This window comes from Oncorhynchus keta, chromosome 35 (assembly GCF_023373465.1).
Source record: "Oncorhynchus keta strain PuntledgeMale-10-30-2019 chromosome 35, Oket_V2, whole genome shotgun sequence".
Lineage (NCBI taxonomy): Eukaryota > Metazoa > Chordata > Actinopteri > Salmoniformes > Salmonidae > Oncorhynchus > Oncorhynchus keta.
Genome location: NC_068455.1, coordinates 3,255,427 through 3,270,339, shown reverse-complemented (window position 1 = coordinate 3,270,339; position 14,913 = coordinate 3,255,427). Strand labels below are relative to the sequence as shown.

Sequence of the window (14,913 nt, the reverse complement as noted above, 5' to 3'; positions counted from 1 at the left end):
AATCTTTTTTTTGGAAGTGTAATGTTTACTGTTCATTTTTACTGTTCATTTCACTTTTTGTTTATGATCTATTTCACTTGCTTTGGCAATGATAACATATGTTTCCCATGCCAATAAAGTTCTTGAATTGAAATTGAGAGAGAGATGAGAGAGAGGAGAGAGAGAGATGGAGAGAAGAGAGAGAGATGGAGAGAAGAGAGAGAGAGGGAGAGAAGAGAGAGAGAGGGAGAGAAGAGAGAGGGAGAGAGAGAGAGAGAAGAGAGAGATGGAGAGAAGAGAGAGAGAGAGAGAGAGAGAGAGATGGAGAAGAGAGAGATGGAGAGGAGAGAGATGGAGAAAGAGAGAGAGAGGAGAGAGAGAGAGAGAGAGAAGAAGAGAGAGATAGAGAGAAGAGAGAGAGAGAGAGGAGAGAAGAGAGAGAGAGAGGGAGAGAAGAGAGATGGAGAGAAGAGAGAGATGGAGAGAAGAGAGAGAGAGATGGAGAGAAGAGAGAGAGAGATGGAGAGAAGAGAGAGATGGAGAGAAGAGAGAGAGAAGAGAGAGAGAAGAGAGAGATGGAGAGAAGAGAGAGAGAGGGAGAGAAGAGAGAGAGAGGAGAGAAGAGAGAGAGAGAGAGAGAGATGGAGAGAAGAGAGAGATGGAGAGAAGAGAGAGAGAGATGGAGAGAAGAGAGATGGAGAGAAGAGAGAGATGGAGAGAGAGAGAGAGAGATGAGAGAGATGGAGAGAAGAGAGAGATGGAGAGAAGAGAGAGAGATGGAGAGAAGAGAAGAGAGAGAGAGAGAAGAGAGAGATGGAGAGAAGAGAGAGAGAGAGAGAGAGAGAGAGAGAGAGAAGAGAGAGAGGAGAGAGAGAGATGAGAGAGAGAGAGAAGAGAGAGATGGAGAGAAGAGAGAGAGATGGAGAGAAGAGAGAGAGATGGAGAGAGAGAGAGAGAGAGAGAGAGAGAGAAGAGAGAGAGAGAGAAGAGAGAAGAGAGAGAGAGAGAAGAGAGAGAGAAGAGAGAGGGAGAGAAGAGAGAGATGGAGAGAAGAGAGATGAGAGAGAAGAGAGAGATGGAGAGAAGAGAGAGAGAGAGGAGAGAAGAGAGAGATGGAGAGAAGAGAGAGAGGGGAGAGAAGAGAGAGAAGAGAGAGATGGAGAGAGAGAGAGAGAGGGAGAGAAGAGAGAGAGAAGAGAGAGATGGAGAGAAGAGAGAGATGGAGAGAAGAGAGAGAGAAGAGAGAGATGGAGAGAAGAGAGAGAGAGATGGAAAGAGAGAGAGAGGAGAGAGGAGAGAGAGATGGAGAGAAGAGAGAGGATAGAGAGAGAGAGAGAGAGAGAGAGGATAGAGAGGGAGAGAAGAGAGAGGGAGAGAAGAGAGAGATAGGAGAGAAGAGAGAGATGGAGAGAAGAGAGAGAGATGGAGAGAAAAGAGAGAAGAGAGAGATGGAGAGAGAGAGAGAGAGAGAGGAGAGAAGAGAGAGAGAGATGGAGAGAGAGAGAGGAGAGAGAGGAGAGGAGAGAGATGGAGAGAAGAGAGATGGAGAGAAGAGAGAGAGAGAGAGATGGATAGAGAGAGATGGAGAGAGAGAGAGGAGAGAAGAGAGAGAGGAGAGAAGAGAGAGATGGAGAGGAGAGAGAGAGAGAGAGAGAGATGGAGAGAAGAGAGAGAGAGAGAGAGAGAGAGAGAGAGAAAGAGAGAGATGGAGAGAAGAGAGAGAGGGAAAGAAGAGAGAGGAGAGAGAAGAGAGAGATGGAGAGAAGAGAGAGAGAGATGGAGAGAAGAGAGAGGAGAGAGAGATGGAGAGAAGAGAGAGGATAGAGAGGGAGAGAAGAGAGAGAGAGAAGAGAGAGGAGAGAGAGGGAGAGGAGAGAGATGGAGAGAAGAGAGAGAGGGAAAGAAGAGAGAGAGAAGAGAGAGATGGAGAGAAGAGAGAGAGGGAGAGAAGAGAGAGAGAGAGAGAGAGGAGAGGAGAGAAGAGAGAGAGAGAAAGAGAGAGATGGAGAGAAGAGAGAGATGGAGAGAAGAGAGAGATGGAGAGAAGAGAGAGATGGAGAGAAGAGAGAGAGAGAGAGATGGAGAGAAGAGAGAGAGAGGAGAGAGAGATGGAGAGAAGAGAGAGATAGAGAAAGAGAGAGAGAAAGAAGAGAGAGTGAAGAGAGAGATGGAGAGAAGAGAGAGATGGAGAGAAGAGAGAGAGAGGAGAGAAGAGAGAGATAGGAGAGAAGAGAGAGAGAGAGAGAAGAGAGAGATGGAGAGAAGAGAGAGATGGAGAGAAGAGAGAGATGGAGAGAAGAGAGAGAGGAGAGAAGAGAGAGATGGAGAGAAGAGAGAGATGGAGAGAAGAGAGAGAGGAGAAAGAGAGGAGAAAGAGAGAGGAGACAGAAGAGAGAGAGAGAAGAGAGAGATGGAGAGAAGAGAGAGAGGGAGAGAAGAGAGAGAGGAGAAAGAGAGAGAGAGAGAAGAGAGATGGAGAGAAGAGAGAGATGGAGAGAAGAGAGAGATGGAGAGAAGAGAGAGGAGAAGAGAGAGACAGAAGAACAAGTCAACAGAACGGTAGACATACTACAGAGTTATCAGTGCCAGTAGACTCGGAGGGGACTGGGGGGATATGAGGAGTCTCTCTGGGCCTTCCTCTCCTCTGCTCCTTGCTCTGTCTCTGCTGGAGGATGGTGCTGTACAGTTTACTAAGGCTGTGGCTGGTCCTGTGATTGGTCCTGTGGCTGGTCCTGTGGCTGGTCCCTCGGTGAGTTGAACAAAAGGAGAATAGTTCGTAAACGTTAGCTAATGTTCATTAAAAATCTTGTTGAATTGAAAAGTGTTCCCAAGTAACATGTACACCTCAAGCAGAACCCTTGCTGAACCCACCTTGTGTATTCAGCCCTCTGACCCTGTGGGCTCCGAAGGCCCTCACCTTGCTGAACCCACCTTGTGTATTCAGCCCTCTGACCCTGTGGGCTCCGAAGGCCCTCACCTTGCTGAACCCACCTTGTGTATTCAGCCCTCTGACCCTGTGGGCTCCGAAGGCCCTCACCTTGCTGAACCCACCTTGTGTATTCAGCCCTCTGACCCTGTGGGCTCCGAAGGCCCTCACCTTGCTGAACCCACCTTGTGTATTCAGCCCTCTGACCCTGTGGGCTCCGAAGGCCCTCACCTTGCTGAACCCACCTTGTGTATTCAACCCTCTGACCCTGTGGGCTCCGAAGGCCCTCACCTTGCTGAACCCACCTTGTGTATTCAGCCCTCTGACCCTGTGGGCTCCGAAGGCCCTCACCTTGCTGAACCCACCTTGTGTATTCAGCCCTCTGACCCTGTGAGCTCCGAAGGCCCTCACCTTGCTGAACCCACCTTGTGTATTCAGCCCTCTGACCCTGTGAGCTCCGAAGGTCCCCTCACCTTGCTAATGGAACCCACCTTGTGTATTCAGCCCTCTGACCCTGTGAGCTCCGAAGGCCCTCACCTTGCTGAACCCACCTTGTGTATTCAGCCCTCTGACCCTGTGGGCTCCGAAGGCCCTCACCTTGCTGAACCCACCTTGTGTATTCAGCCCTCTGACCCTGTGAGCTCCGAAGGCCCTCACCTTGCTGAACCCACCTTGTGTATTCAGCCCTCTGACCCTGTGGGCCCGAAGGCCCTCACCTTGCTGAACCCACCTTGTGTATTCAGCCCTCTGACCCTGTGGGCTCCGAAGGCCCTCACCTTGCTGAACCCACCTTGTGTATTCAGCCCTCTGACCCTGTGGGCTGGGAGGGCCCTCACCTTGCTGAACCCACCTTGTGTATTCAGCCCTCTGACCCTGTGGGCTCCCAGGCCCTCACCTTGCTGAACCCACCTTGTGTATTCAGCCCTCTGACCCTGTGGGCTCCGAAGGCCCTCACCTTGCTGAACCCACCTTGTGTATTCAGCCCTCTGACCCTGTGAGTTCCGAAGGCCCACCTTGCTGAACCCACCTTGTGTATTCAGCCCTCTGACCCTGAGCTCCGAAGGCCTCTCACCTTGCTGAACCCACCTTGTGTATTCAGCCCTCTGACCCTGTGGGCTCCGAAGGCCCTCACCTTGCTGAACCCACCTTGTGTATTCAGCCCTCTGACCCTGTGGGCTCTGAGGCCCTCACCTTGCTGAACCCACCTTGTGTATTCAGCCCTCTGACCCTGTGAGCCCGAGGCCCTCACCTTGCTGAACCCACCTTGTGTATTCAGCCCTCTGACCCTGTGGGCTCCGAAGGGACCTTGCTGAACCCACCTTGTGTGGGCCCTCTGACCCTGTGAGCTCCGAAGGCCCTCACCTTGCTGAACCCACCTTGTGTATTCAGCCCTCTGACCCTGTGGGCTCCAGAGTGCTGCCCTCACCTTGCTGAACCCACCTTGTGTATTCAGCCCTCTGACCCTGTGAGCTCTCGCTCATCCCTGGGTGAGGGGCTGCCCTCACCTTGCTGAACCCACCTTGTGTATTCAGCCCTCTGACCCTGTGAGCTCCGAGGTCCTCACCTTGCTGAACCCACCTTGTGTATTCAGCCCTCTGACCCTGTGAGCTCCGAAGGTGCTCACCTTGCTGAACCCACCAGTGCTTCAGCGAAGGTGAGCTGGAAGGCCCTGGCTGGCTGAACCCACCTGTGTATTCAGCCCTGACCCTGTGGGCTCCAAGGCCCTCACCTTGCTGAACCCACCTTGTGATCCCCTCTGACCCTGTGGGCTCCGAAGGCCCTCACCTTGCTGAACCCACCTTGTGTATTCAGCACCCTGTGGGCCCGAAGGCCCTCACCTTGCTGAACCCACCTTGTGTATTCAGCCCTCTGACCCTGTGGGCTAGAAGGCCCTCACCTTGCTGAACCCACCTTGTGTATTCAGCCCTCTGACCCTGTGAGCTCCGGGCCCTCACCTTGCTGAACCCACCTTGTGTATTCAGCCCTCTGACCCTGTGAGTTCCGAAGGCCCCACCTTGCTGAACCCACCTTGTGTATTCAGCCCTCTGACCCTGTGGGCCCGAAGGCCCTTTGCTGAACCCACCTTGTGTATTCAACCCTCTGACCCTGTGAGCTCCGAAGGCCCTCACCTTGCTGAACCCACCTTGTGTATTCAGCCCTCTGACCCTGTGAGCTCCGAAGGCCCTCACCTTGCTGAACCCACCTTGTGTATTCAGCCCTCTGACCCTGTGGGCTCCGAAGGCCCTCACCTTGCTGAACCCACCTTGTGTATTCAGCCCTCTGACCCTGTGGGCCCGGTGCCCTCACCTTGCTGAACCCACCTTGTGTATTCAGCCCTCTGACCCTGTGAGCTCCGAAGGCCCTCACCTTGCTGAACCCACCTTGTGTATTCAGCCCTCTGACCCTGTGGGCTCCGAAGGCCCTCACCTTGCTGAACCCACCTTGTGTATTCAGCCCTCTGACCCTGTGAGCTCCGAAGGCCCTCACCTTGCTGAACCCACCTTGTGTATTCAGCCCTCTGACCCTGTGGGCTCCGAAGGCCCTCACCTTGCTGAACCCACCTTGTGTATTCAGCCCTCTGACCCTGTGAGCTCCGAACCTTGCTGAACCCACCTTGTGTATTCAGCCCTCTGACCCTCACCTTTGCTGAACCCACCTTGTGTATTCAGCCCTCTGACCCTGTGAGCTCCGAAGGTATTTCACCTTGCTGAACCCACCTTGTGTATTCAGCCCTCTGACCCTGTGAGCTCCGAAGGCCCTCACCTTGCTGAACCCACCTTGTGTATTCAGCCCTCTGACCCTGTGGGCTCCGAAGGCCCTCACCTTGCTGAACCCACCTTGTGTATTCAACCCTCTGACCCTGTGGGCTCCGAAGGCCCTCACCTTGCTGAACCCACCTTGTGTATTCAGCCCTCTGACCCTGTGGGCTCCGAAGGCCCTCACCTTGCTGAACCCACCTTGTGTATTCAGCCCTCTGACCCTGTGGGCTCCGAAGGCCCTCACCTTGCTGAACCCACCTTGTGTATTCAGCCCTCTGACCCTGTGGGCTCCGAAGGCCCTCACCTTGCTGAACCCACCTTGTGTATTCAGCCCTCTGACCCTGTGGGCTCCGAAGGCCCTCACCTTGCTGAACCCACCTTGTGTATTCAGCCCTCTGACCCTGTGGGCTCCGAAGGCCCTCACCTTGCTGAACCCACCTTGTGTATTCAGCCCTCTGACCCTGTGGGCTCCGAAGGCCCTCACCTTGCTGAACCCACCTTGTGTATTCAACCCTCTGACCCTGTGGGCTCCGAAGGCCCTCACCTTGCTGAACCCACCTTGTGTATTCAGCCCTCTGACCCTGTGGGCTCCGAAGGCCCTCACCTTGCTGAACCCACCTTGTGTATTCAGCCCTCTGACCCTGTGGGCTCCGAAGGCCCTCACCAGTCGGGCTGTGTCTATTGTTGACATGGAGCTGCTGGTCTCCCCTGAGACACTCCCAGACCTCTCTCTCTCTGCTGGACACAGATATTGGCTGCGGGCCGGGAGGTGGGAGGGGCTAAAGCTGTGGGCCGGACCATGGGAGGGGCTAGAGCTGTCTTCATCCTGCTGCTCCCAGGCCTGGCGGGGAACACTAGCCTTAGCCTGGTTAGCTTTAGCATGGGGATCGCTCCGGCCACTGCTGCTCTCCTCTCTCCTACTCCTCCCTTCCTCCACACCTCCTCTTCTCCTCTCTTCCTCCTTCCTACCACTCTTTCCTTCTCTTCTCCTCCCTCCTCCCTCTTGTTCTGTGGTATCAGTCTGCTGCGTTGGTTCTGGCTCTGGCGGGGCGGAGGTCCCGGTGCTGTGGATGAGGCGGGACAGACGCTCCAGCCGCTCCAGGAGGGACGCCTCTCTCTCATTGGTGGGCCGGGCCTCCTCCAGGCTCCACCTCTCACTGAACCTGCGCCACAGTTGGTCCAGAGTGCTGCCACTCCGCTGGGCTAGACTGTGGTCCCGCCTCCCCGACTCTCGCTCCATCCCTGGGTGAGGGGCTGAGGTTCGGACAAGGTGAGCGTTGGAGATCTGATGGTTCATTTGGAGATGGTGGGTTTTGGGGAAGTGATGGTGGAGGTCCATGGAACTATAGTCCATCTCTACATGCAGAGGCTGAAACACCTCCAGCTCCTCTTCCCCCACCCCCAGGCTGCAGCGAAGGGAGGGCTGGACAGGGTGGTCTGTGTCTGGGACACCCTGGGTGTGTGTGGAGGTGGTGATTGAGGTTCCATGGTCTCTATTGGCTGCAGAGGATCCTCTAGTGGTGGCGGTTGGTATAGCAGGTCCTCTAGTGGTGGTGATTGGTATAGCAGGACCTCTAGTGGTGGTAGTTGGTACAGCAAGTCCTCTAGTGGTGGTGGTTGGTATAGCAGGACCTCTAGTGGTGGTGGTTGGTATAGCAGGACCTCTAGTGGTGGTGGTTGGTATAGCAGGACCTCTAGTGGTGGTGGTTGGTACAGCATGACCTCTAGTGGTGGTGATTGGTATAGCATGACCTCCAGTGGTGGTGGTTGGTATAGCATGTCCTCTCGTGGTGGTGGTTGGTACAGCAGGTCCTCTAGTGGTGGTGGTTGGTATAGCAGGTCCTCCAGTGGTGGTGGTTGGTACAGCAGGTCCTCTAGTGGTGGTGATTGGTATAGCAGGTACTCTGGTTAACCCTCCTGTGACATGAGAGAAGCATTTTGACTGTGGAGTACGCTGGTCAACCAATGGTTGGCCTTCATCGTCTGGCACGGTGGTACCTGAGGGTGGAAATGGTATCTGGTTAAGAATTAATGAGAAAATAACATTCACACACAAAGCAGTGACTCTGTCCATGAAATATATACAGTGCCTTGCGAAAGTATTCGGCCCCCTTGAACTTTGCGACCTTTTGCCACATTTCAGTCTTCAAACATAAAGATATAAAACTGTATTTTTTTGTGAAGAATCAACAACAAGTGGGACACAATCATGAAGTGGAACAACATTTATTGGATATTTCAAACCTTTTTAACAAATCAAAAACTGAAAAATTGGGCGTGCAAAATTATTCAGCCCCTTTACTTTCAGGGCAGCAAACTCTCTCCAGAAGTTCAGTGAGGATCTCTGAATGATCCAATGTTGACCTAAATGACTAATGATGATAAACACAATCCACCTGTGTGTAATCAAGTCTCCGTATAAATGCACCTGCACTGTGATAGTCTCAGAGGTCCGTTAAAAGAGCAGAGGGCATCATGAAGAACAAGGAACACACCAGGCAGGTCCGAGATACTGTTGTGAAGAAGTCTAAAGCCGGATTTGGATACAAAAATATTTCCCAAGCTTTAAACATCCCAAGGAGCACTGTGCAAGCGATAATATTGAAATGGAAGGAGTATCAGACCACTGCAAATCTACCAAGACCTGGCCGTCCCTCTAAACTTTCAGCTCATACAAGGAGAAGACTGATCAGAGATGCAGCCAAGAGGCCCATGATCACTCTGGATGAACTGCAGAGATCTACAGCTGAGGTGGGACACTCTGTCCATAGGACAACAATCAGTTGTATATTGCACAAATCTGTCCATTATGGAAGAGTGGCAAGAAGAAAGCCATTTCTTAAAGATATCCATAAAAAGTGTTGTTTAAAGTTTGCCACAAGCCACCTGGGAGACACACCAAACATGTGGAAGAAGGTGCTCTGGTCAGATGAAACCAAAATTGAACTTTTTGGCAACAATGCAAAACGTTATGTTTGGTGTAAAAGCAACACAGCTCATCACCCTGAACACACCATCCCCACTGTCAAACATGGTGGTGGCAGCATCATGGTTTGGGCCTGCTTTTCTTCAGCAGGGACAGGGAAGATGGTTAAAATTGATGGGAAGATGGATGGAGCCAAATACAGGACCATTCTGGAAGAAAACCTGGTGGAGTCTGCAAAAGACCTGAGACTGGGACGGAGATTTGTCTTCCAACAAGACAATGATCCAAAACATAAAGCAAAATCTACAATGGAATGGTTCAAAAATAAACATATCCAGGTGTTAGAATGGCCAAGTCAAAGTCCAGACCTGAATCCAATCGAGAATCTGTGGAAAGAACTGAAAACTGCTGTTCACAAATGCTCTCCATCCAACCTCACTGAGCTCGAGCTGTTTTACAAGGAGGAATGGGAAAAATTTCAAGTCTCTCGATGTGCAAAACTGATAGAGACATACCCCAAGCGACTTACAGCTGTAATCGCAGCAAAAGGTGGCGCTACAAAGTATTAACTTAAGGGGGCTGAATAATTTTGCACGCCCAATTTTTCAGTTTTTGATTTGTGAAAAAAGTTTGAAATATCCAATAAATGTCGTTCCACTTCATGATTGTGTCCCACTTGTTGTTGATTCTTCACGAACAAATACAGTTTTATATCTTTATGTTTGAAGCCTGAAATGTGGCAAAAGGTCACAAAGTTCAAGGGGGCCGAATACTTTCAAAAGGCACTGTACATACTGTATACAATACTGACCCGGTCCTTCCCCCCAGTGTTAAACACTCACTATACTGACCCGGTCCTTCCCCCCAGTGTTAAACCCTCACCATACTGACCCGGTCCTTCCCCCCAGTGTTAAACCCTCACCATACTGACCCGGTCCTTCTCTCAGTGTTAAACCCTCACTATACTGACCCAGTCCTTCCCCCCAGTGTTAAACCCTCACTACACTGACCCAGTCCTTCCTCCCAGTGTTAAACCCTCACTATACTGACCCGGTCCTTCCTCCCAGTGTTAAACCCTCACTATACTGACCCGATCCTTCTCCCAGTGTTAAACCCTCACTACACTGACCCAGTCCTTCCTCCCAGTGTTAAACCCTCACTATACTGACCCGGTCCTTCCTCCCAGTGTTAAACCCTCACTATACTGACCCGGTCCTTCTCCCAGTGTTAAACCCTCACTACACTGACCCGGTCCTTTCCCCCAGTGTTAAACCCTCACTATACTGACCCGGTCCTTCTCCCAGTGTTAAACCCTCACTATACTGACCCGGTCCTTCTCCAAGTGTTAAACCCTCACTATACTGACCCGGTCCTTCTCCCAGTGTTAAACCCTCACTATACTGACCCGGTACTTCCTCCCAGTGTTAAACCCTCACTATACTGACCCGTCCTTCCCCCAGTGTTAAACCCTCACTATACTGACCCGGTCCTTCCCCCAGTGTTAAACCCTCACTATACTGACCCGGTCCTTCCCCCAGTGTTAAACCCTCACCATATTGACCCGGTCCTTCCCCCAGTGTTAAACCCTCACCATACTGACCCGGTCCTTCCTCCCAGTGTTAAACCCTCACTATACTGACCCGGTCCTTCTCCCAGTGTTAAACCCTCACTATACTGACCCGGTCCTTCCCCCCAGTGTTAAACCCTCACTATACTGACCCAGTCCTTCCCCCCAGTGTTAAACCCTCACTATACTGACCCGGTCCTTCCCCCAGTGTTAAACCCTCACTATACTGACCCGGTCCTTCCTCCCAGTGTTAAACCCTCACTATACTGACACTGTCCTTCTCCCCAGTGTTAAACCCTCACTATACTGACCCAGTCCTTCCCCCCAGTGTTAAACCCTCACTATACTGACCCGGTCCTTCCCCCCAGTGTTAAACCCTCACTATACTGACCCGGTCCTTCTCCCAGTGTTAAACCCTCTCTATACTGACCCTGTCCTTCTCCCAGTGTTAAACCCTCACTATACTGACCCTGTCCTTCTCCCAGTGTTAAACCCTCACTATACTGACCCGGTCCTTCTCCCCAGTGTTAAACCCTCACTACACTGACCCGGTCCTTCTCCCAGTGTTAAACCCTCTCTATACTGACCCTGTCCTTCTCCCAGTGTTAAACCCTCACTATACTGACCCGGTCCTTCTCCCCAGTGTTAAACCCTCACTACACTGACCCGGTCCTTCTCCCAGTGTTAAACCCTCTCTATACTGACCCTGTCCTTCTCCCAGTGTTAAACCCTCACTATACTGACCCGGTCCTTCCTCCCAGTGTTAAACCCTCACTATACTGACCCGGTCCTTCTCCCCAGTGTTAAACCCTCACTACACTGACCCGGTCCTTCTTCCAGTGTTAAACCCTCTCTATACTGACCCTGTCCTTCTCCCAGTGTTAAACCCTCACTATACTGACCCGGTCCTTCCTCCCAGTGTTAAACCCTCACTATACTGACCCGGTCCTTCCCCCAGTGTTAAACCCTCACTATACTGACCCGGTCCTTCCCCCAGTGTTAAACCCTCACTATACTGACCCGGTCCTTCCCCCAGTGTTAAACCCTCACTATATTGACCCTGACCCGGTCCTTCTCCCAGTCCTTCCCCCAGTGTTAAACCCTCACTATACTGACCCGGTCCTTCCCCCAGTGTTAAACCCTCACTATACTGACCCTGTCCTTCCCCCAGTGTTAAACCCTCACTATACTGACCCGGTCCTTCCCCCAGTGTTAAACCCTCACTATACTGACCCGGTCCTTCCTCCCAGTGTTAAACCCTCACTATACTGACCCGGTCCTTCCCCCAGTGTTAAACCCTCACTATACTGACCCGGTCCTTCCTCCCAGTGTTAAACCCTCACTATACTGACCCGGTCCTTCCTCCCAGTGTTAAACCCTCACTATACTGACCCGGTCCTTCCTCCCAGTGTTAAACCCTCACTATACTGACCCGGTCCTTCCTCCCAGTGTTAAACCCTCACTATACTGACCCGGTCCTTCCCCCAGTGTTAAACCCTCACTATACTGACCCGGTCCTTCCCCCCAGTGTTAAACCCTCACTATACTGACCCGGTCCTTCCCCCCAGTGTTAAACCCTCACTACACTGACCCAGTCCTTCCTCCCAGTGTTAAACCCTCACTATACTGACCCGGTCCTTCCCCCCAGTGTTAAACCCTCACTATACTGACCCGGTCCTTCCCCCAGTGTTAAACCCTCACTATACTGACCCGGTCCTTCTCCCAGTGTTAAACCCTCACTATACTGACCCTGTCCTTCTCCCAGTGTTAAACCCTCACTATACTGACCCGGTCCTTCTCCCCAGTGTTAAACCCTCACTACACTGACCCAGTCCTTCTCCCCAGTGTTAAACCCTCACTACACTGACCCGGTCCTTCCCCCCAGTGTTAAACCCTCACTACACTGACCCGGTCCTTCCCCCCAGTGTTAAACCCTCACTATACTGACCCGGTCCTTCCTCCCAGTGTTAAACCCTCACTATACTGACCCGGTCCTTCCTCCCAGTGTTAAACCCTCACTATACTGACCCGGTCCTTTCTCCCAGTGTTAAAACCTCACTATACTGACCTGGTGGTTCCCCCAGTGTTAAACCCTCACTATACTGACCCGGTCCTTCCTCCCAGTGTTAAACCCTCACTATACTGACCCGGTCCTTCCTCCCAGTGTTAAACCCTCACTATACTGAGCCGGTCCTTCCTCCCAGTGTTAAACCCTCACTATACTGACCCGGTCCTTCCTCCCAGTGTTAAACCCTCACTATACTGACCCGGTCCTTCCCCCAGTGTTAAACCCTCACTATACTGACCCGGTCCTTCCCCCAGTGTTAAACCCTCACTATACTGACCCGGTCCTTCCCCCAGTGTTAAACCCTCACTATACTGACCCGGTCCTTCTCCCAGTGTTAAACCCTCACTATACTGACCCGGTCCTTCCCCCAGTGTTAAACCCTCACTATACTGACCCGGTCCTTCCCCCAGTGTTAATAAACCCTCACTATACTGACCCGGTCCTTCCCCCAGTGTTAAACCCTCACTATACTGACCCGGTCCTTCCTCGCAGTGTTAAACCCTCACTATACTGACCCGGTCCTTTCCCCCAGTGTTAAACCCTCACTATACTGACCCGGTCCTTCTCCCAGTGTTAAACCCTCACTATACTGAGTGCTCACCTGTCCTCTCCATACTGTAGTTTTCTCCCAGTCTTTGTCTCTTGCTGTAGATTCCCTCTGTGTGTTTGATGTTTACGCCTCTGTCCACCACCTGGTCCACCTGCTGCTCTCGTGACCCCAGGATCTCTATGTTGAAGCGAGGGGGCACCGCGTCGTCCGAGCCTGGGGAGGAGAGAGAGAGAGAGCGGGAGGAACGGGTGAGTGCCTCGGAGAGGAAGCCCTGTCTCTCTTACTATGTCTGAGGAGCATAGCTGTCGGACCTGACACTGCCTCTCTCTTGCACTCACACTGGAACATGAATAATTCATTTGATACACAGTGCCTGTTACAAAAGACCAGCTGCTAACCGTCTGGGGGAGGAGAGGAGGAGGGGCCAGAGGAGAGGAGGCCAGAGGAGGAGGCCAGAGGAGAGCAGGGGCCAGAGGAGAGGAGGGGCCAGAGGAGAGGGGGCCAGAGGAGAGGAGGAGGGGCCAGAGGAGAGGAGGACAGAGAAGAGAGGAGGGGCCAGAGGAGAGGAGGAGGGGCCAGAGGAGAGGGGGCCAGAGGAGAGGAGGAGGGGCCAGAGGAGAGGAGGACAGAGGAGGGGCCAGAGGAGAGGAGGGGCCAGAGGAGAGGGGGCCAGAGGAGAGGAGGACAGAGGAGGGGCCAGAGGAGAGGAGGAGGGGCCAGAGGAGAGGAGGACAGAGGAGGGGCCAGAGGAGAGGAGGAGGGGCCAGAGGAGAGGAGGCCAGAGGAGGAGCCAGGGGAGAGGAGGCCAGAGGAAAGGAGGAGGGGCCAGAGGAGAGGAGGCCAGAGGAGGAGGCAAGAGAAGAGAGGAGGGGCCAGAGGAGAGGAGGCCAAAGGAGAGGAGGCCGGAGGAGAGGCCAGAAGAGAGGCCAGAGGAGAGGCCAGAGGAGAGGAGGCCAAAGGAGAGGAGGAGGGGCCAGAGGAGAGAGAGGGGGCCAGAGGGGAGGAGGAGGGGCCAGAGGAGAGAGAGGAGGGGCCAGAGGAGAGAGAGGAGGGGCCAGAGGAGAGAGAGGAGGGGCCAGGGGAGAGAGAGGGGGGCCAGGGGAGAGAGAGGAGGGGCCAGGGAGAGAGAGGAGGGGCCAGAGGAGAGAGGGAGGGGCCAGAGGAGAGAGGCCAGGGGAGAGAGAGGAGGGGCCAGAGGAGAGAGAGGAGGGGCCAGAGGAGAGAGAGGAGGGGCCAGAGGAGAGAGAGGAGGGGCCAGAGGAGAGAAAGGAGGGGCCAGAGGAGAGAAAGGAGGGGCCAGATGAGAGAGAGGAGGGGCCAGGTGGCTGCATCTATTACAGTACGATCTAAGTTAGCCTTCAGGAGTTCTCTAGACCGAGGGGATCATTCATTATTGAATGCCTTGGAATACCTGTCAGTCTGTCAGCGTCACTATAGATAGTTTAGAAATGTCTAAATAATGTATTTTAACTAGCTAGATAAGAGATGCTGTACCTGGGTGGGAACTCTCCATGGTGGAGTCAGATCGTATGGGGGAAAGCTGTGGCTCAGGATGCGTCTGGGGTACGTAGAACATCTCCTCACTACCGTGTGGTTTATACGGCAACAGAACCGTCAGCGCCGCCTGCCTAGACGGACCGGTACCAGTCAGCCTCTGGGGAGGTGTGAAGCATTGTGGGAAGGTGGAGGTTGCCGTTGCCGTGGTGATTTGGACTGAGGCGTCGGCCGTCTCCTGCCCCTGTCTCCAAATTGGATCTCTGTTCTCCTGCGACCCCGTCTTATTGGCCGGAGCAGGATCGGGGGCGTAACCTAGGCTCTCGTCTTCGTCAACACTGCTGGAGACGACAGAGGAGTGCCTGACAGGAGCAAAAGACAGAAGTCTCCGGGACCTCTCTTCAGCCCCTTTAGGACCAGGGGAGAGGGTGACGTGGAGGTGGGACACCTGACCCGTCCTGGTGGTCCAAGCTCCAGAGATCCAGTCTGCTCCAGAACCCATGATGGACCCAGGACGACCTTCGTCGGGGTGAGACCGGGAAATCTGCCCGTACATGACTGGGGTCAGAGGGAGAGGAGCTGCAGAGTGGGGGGGGCCAGTAAACGGGTTCTCTTGGTCTCTACCAGGCAGCTGGATGGGAGAG

The 14,913-nt window shown here is 53.3% G+C and overlaps 1 protein-coding gene across 1 annotated transcript in view; it reads right to left on the bottom strand.

The window, feature by feature from the left end:
* alms1 (ALMS1 centrosome and basal body associated protein) overlaps positions 1-14,913 on the bottom strand; it is a 76,574-nt gene that overhangs the window by 17,363 nt on the left and 44,298 nt on the right. Inside the window, exons 11-21 of the mRNA XM_052495835.1 lie at positions 14,270-14,900; positions 12,827-12,988; positions 6,223-7,662; positions 5,803-6,162; positions 5,623-5,742; positions 5,287-5,466; positions 5,049-5,168; positions 3,457-3,576; positions 3,211-3,330; positions 3,091-3,150; positions 2,549-2,724 (exon numbers count right to left, since the gene is read on the bottom strand). Of these exons, the coding sequence (XP_052351795.1) occupies positions 2,549-2,724; positions 3,091-3,150; positions 3,211-3,330; positions 3,457-3,576; positions 5,049-5,168; positions 5,287-5,466; positions 5,623-5,742; positions 5,803-6,162; positions 6,223-7,662; positions 12,827-12,988; positions 14,270-14,900 (3,489 nt within the window). The remainder of the gene's footprint in view (positions 1-2,548; positions 2,725-3,090; positions 3,151-3,210; positions 3,331-3,456; positions 3,577-5,048; positions 5,169-5,286; positions 5,467-5,622; positions 5,743-5,802; positions 6,163-6,222; positions 7,663-12,826; positions 12,989-14,269; positions 14,901-14,913) is intronic.